Source organism: Haematobia irritans, chromosome 4, assembly GCF_050003625.1.
Source record: "Haematobia irritans isolate KBUSLIRL chromosome 4, ASM5000362v1, whole genome shotgun sequence".
Taxonomy (NCBI): domain Eukaryota; kingdom Metazoa; phylum Arthropoda; class Insecta; order Diptera; family Muscidae; genus Haematobia; species Haematobia irritans.
The window spans coordinates 9,769,622-9,774,195 of NC_134400.1; the positions used below are offsets into that span (position 1 = coordinate 9,769,622).

At 30.4% G+C, this 4,574-nt stretch overlaps 1 protein-coding gene across 1 annotated transcript; it reads right to left on the minus strand.

Annotated features, from left to right (window-relative positions):
• Positions 1 to 1,296: 1,296 nt before the first annotated feature.
• On the minus strand, positions 1,297 to 2,424 carry LOC142233923 (putative phosphatidate phosphatase). Its single transcript, XM_075304984.1, has one exon. It carries the CDS (start codon positions 2,323 to 2,325, stop codon positions 1,399 to 1,401), a length of 927 nt encoding a protein of 308 aa, XP_075161099.1. The 5' UTR covers positions 2,326 to 2,424; the 3' UTR covers positions 1,297 to 1,398.
• Positions 2,425 to 4,574: the final 2,150 nt, after the last annotated feature.

A 4,574-nucleotide genomic window follows, 5' to 3' on the forward strand; every position in this document is an offset into this window, starting at 1 on the left:
TTGTATATCTATAAAAAATTGAAAATCTACCAAAACTTCAAAGACTCTACCAATACCGAACAGTAAAAAGTCTACCATTTTTTTGTAGAATTCTACCAACTTTGGCAACCGTGACATGGATCCGGAGATTTTTGTGACCATTTACGGTAGAAATGAAGCGAGGGCTTAAAAACCTCTACTAAAAAATGGGGTATTTACTAACTTCGTAATTTCGTAATTTATTACAAATCGAAATATTAGTCTTAGACTCCATAATAGAAAAAATTACCTTCCAAAATCGTGAACGGACGGTAACAAAATGAAACGGAAGCATTCACGAAAAATCTAAATGGAATGTTCACGGTTTCGTCCACGGGCGTTCACGATTTCATGAACCGGTTTTGTTTTGCTTTGGCCATGACAAATCTTAAAATATTTGTAAGACGTTCTTATGGTAACTCCGTCTTTGGTGCAATGTGCTGTTAACGTGTTTGGAGCAGACAATCCAGGTTCGAGTCACGGTAGCGGATATTTTTTATAAATTCGTAACTAATACGTTTTCAGATCACAAACGCTGGTTGTTGTTTTGACAACGTATGGTGACATTTAATCGTTGTCAGATTGACATCGTCTGTTCTCCGTTTAACACCACATGTGTGTTGATTCACTTTCATGAACGGATCGTTCTGAAACATGCGAGCCGTTCATAATTTTTCTGTGGTAGTGGTGAAATTCTGAATCGATCCAGCGATGTCAGTACATCTGTCTGTGCAAATCATGTTAACTTCTAAACGAAGCAATCTATCGACTTTAGTTGTTACCCATGGGCCATATCGGACTTTTAGGTAAAGGCCCGTAGCAGCCGATCGCCTCTCAAAGGAACAAATTTCATCCAATCCGATTGAAATTGGTTACGTGACGTTGGTATATTCCCTCTAACAACCCTGCATTTGTTCATATAGGTTCATAATTTTATATGGCCCCCATATAAATGATCACCAGATTTGACCTATGGATCCGGTTGAAATTCGATACGTGATGCTTGTATGTGTCTTCTAACTACCATGCAAAAATTGATCCATAACGGTCTATAATTATATATGTATTGCGCCCATATAAGCCGACTCGACATGATTTAACTTCGGAAACCTCAAAGGTGGAAAAAATTTCATCTGATCCGGTTGAAATTTGGCCCTCTAATTACCATGCGAAAATTGGTTTATATCGCTAACTGTTGCCACAAGCCAGGTCGATTTTGGATGACAGGCATTAGTAGCAATTTGTACAAAAGATTCGGTCCAGCCGAACTTACGGACGTTTTGTTTTTATTTTTTTTTATTGTCTATATTTTTCGGTTGTCTTTATTTAAATTCATAGTTTATTTCATTTGTGCTCGAAAAAGCATGTTTAAATATTTTCTTAAACTGTTTCAGTGGAAAATCCAAGATTGACGTTGGTAACTGGCGATTTGGTGTCTGGAAATTTGGAAAAATTAAGAGCCTCCAGAAATGTTTTGCTACCTTTGAGATGCCCATGTACATAATAGGCAACCGCCATGGCAACACTTGAACCCAACAGACTGCCTGCCACCACATCGGACCAATGGTGTTTGTAGTCCAGAATACGGGTAATGGTAACAAACCAAGCTGCCAAAATGCCCATACACTGCGCCAGTGGTACAAATAGGCCCAGATTCAAGCCATGAGATCGCAAGATTTTAGAGAAACGATGCAAATAATAAACCATGAAACCCATGCCATAGAACATCAAAGTAGCATGACCACTGGGAAAAGATGTTCGCATTGTATCATGGACAAGCGATTGGTAGTTCCCGGTGAAGCTATCACCCATGGTATTATAGCAATCATAGTTTTCTATATAAATTCCATGATTTTTGAAATGGTCACATGTGGTTCCATCATCGAGCCTGGGATTGCAGACTTGAAAAAAATATGGCCTCAAGCGTCCCAAAGTTACCTTGGTCAATTCCTTTATTAAACATACAGTTCCATAGCCAAAAAGAAATGGTAGCAACGAATCATGGAAAGTTAAAATCATCCTTAGTTTAGACCATGTGCGTTGTCGTCTATAGACCATCAAAGTCTCCAGAAGACCACACCCGATTATGATTGCCACTGGTAGGTTAAAACTGAAAATTAGAAGTGTACGAGTGCTAATGGTATCCATGTGTAGGGGATACGAAAGGGATTCATCGCCACAAAAGAATCCACGTTTCGTTGGTAAACCCAATAAACGGCGTGACTTCAATGTAAGCATTAGCAATACGAAGATGAGAACAAAGTCCAAGAGTAAACGTAGCAAATATCTCACGGCGATTTGTGCCATTTTTGTTTATTTTTAAGGACTATAACGAAATCGAGAAGCCGACATTTTTTTTTTTTGTTTTGATTTTTGTTCACGAGACTATTCCGAATGCTACTACTTCAACCGTTATTATAAATCTATTATGACTTGAAATAAAACAAATTTCCATTCGATGATATTCCAGTATGCTTTTGAAAATCTTAGTCATAAGCTAGACCACATAAAAAATTATTTTTATTCGAATTTTATAAAACGTTGGTAACACTGAATTATCTCAGCCTTAATAGATATAAGAGACAAGTAGGTTGATTTGTATACCCTATATCAATATACAATGACGAAATTTTCTATAGATATAAAATTTTGACAAAATTTTCTATAGAAATAAAATTTTGACAAAATTTTCTATAGAAAGAAAAAATTTGTACAATAAAAAAATTTGGAAAATTTTTGACAAAACTTGCTATAGGAATAAAACTTTGAGAACATTTTCTATAGAAATAAAATGTTGACAAAATTTTCTATAGATACAAAATTTTGACAAAATTTTCTATAAAATAAAATTTTGAGAAAATTATCTATAGAAATAAAATGTTGACAAAATTTTCTATAGAAATAAAATTATGACAAAGTTATCTCTAGAAATAAAATTATGACAATATTATCAATAGAAATAAAATTTTGCCAAAATTTTCCATAGAAATAGAATTTTTAAAAAATTTTCTATAGAAATAAAATTATGTCAAAATTTTCTATAGTAATAAAAGTTTGAAAAAAAATTTATAGAAATAAAACTTTGGAAAAATTTTTATAGGAATAACATTTTGGCAAAATTGTCTATTGAAATATAATTTTGACAAAATTTTCTATAGAAATAAAATTATGTCAAAATTTTCTATAGTAATAAAAGTTTGAAAAAAAAATTTATAGAAATAAAACTTTGGAAAAATTTTTATAGGAATAACATTTTGGCAAAATTGTCTATTGAAATATAATTTTGACAAAATTTTCTACAGTAATAAAATTAAAAAAAATGTTCTGTAGAAATAAAATTGTGAAAAAAAACCTCTATAGAAATAAAAACAAGTATATACTGGCGTAAGTTCGGCCAGGCCGAAGCTTATGTACCCTCCTCCTGCTAAAGAAACTTCTTCTAAACACGGCCATCCACAATCGAATTACATAAGTTGCGGTAACGCTTGCCGATGGCAAGGTATATTAAAACCTCCTAACACCGTCTTCTAAATTGTATGTAAGTCCATACGTGGTATATATTTAATCAAAAAAGATCGATCAAATACGTATATAATTCAGTTTGACAAAATTTTCATAAAAATAAAATTTTGACAAAATTTTCTATAAAAATAAAATTTTGACAAAATTTTCTATAAAAATAAAATTTTGACAAAATTTTCTATAGACATAAAATTTTGACAAAATTTTCTATAGACATAAAATATTGACAAAATTTACTATAGACGTAAAATTTTGACAAAATTTTCTATAGATATAAAATTTTAGAAACAACATTTTCATACAATTTTCTATAGAAATAAAATCTTGACAAAATTTTCTATAGAAATAAAATTTTAACATAATTTTCTATAGACACAAAATATTGACAAAATTTACTATAGAGGTAAAGTTTTGATAAAATTTTCTATAGATATAAAATTTTTACAAAATTTTCTATAGATATAAAATTTTTACAAAATTTACTATAGACATAAAATTTTGACAAAATGTTCTATAGACATAAAATTTTGACAAAATGTTCTATAGACATAAAATTTTGACAAAATTTTCTATAGAAATTAAATTTGAACAAAATTTACTATAGAAAAAAATTTTCACATAATTTTCTATAGAAATAAAATTTTGACAAAATTTTCTATAAAAATAAAATTTTGACAAAATTTTCTTTAGAAATAAAATTTTAACAAAATTTTCTATAGAAATAAAATTTTCACAAGATTTTCTATAGAAATAAAATTTTAACAAAATTTTCTATAGAAATAAAATTTTAACAAAACTTTCTATAGAAATAAAATTTTCACAGGATTTTTCTATAGAAATAAAATTTTGACAACATTTTGTATAGAAATAAAATTTTGGTAGATTATTTTTGGCTCGAGTGGCAACCATGATTATGAACCGATATGGACCAATTTTTGTGTGATTGGAGATCGGCTATATATAACTATAGACCGATATGGACCAATTTTGGTAGCGGCCATATACTAACACCACGTACCATATTTCAACCGGAT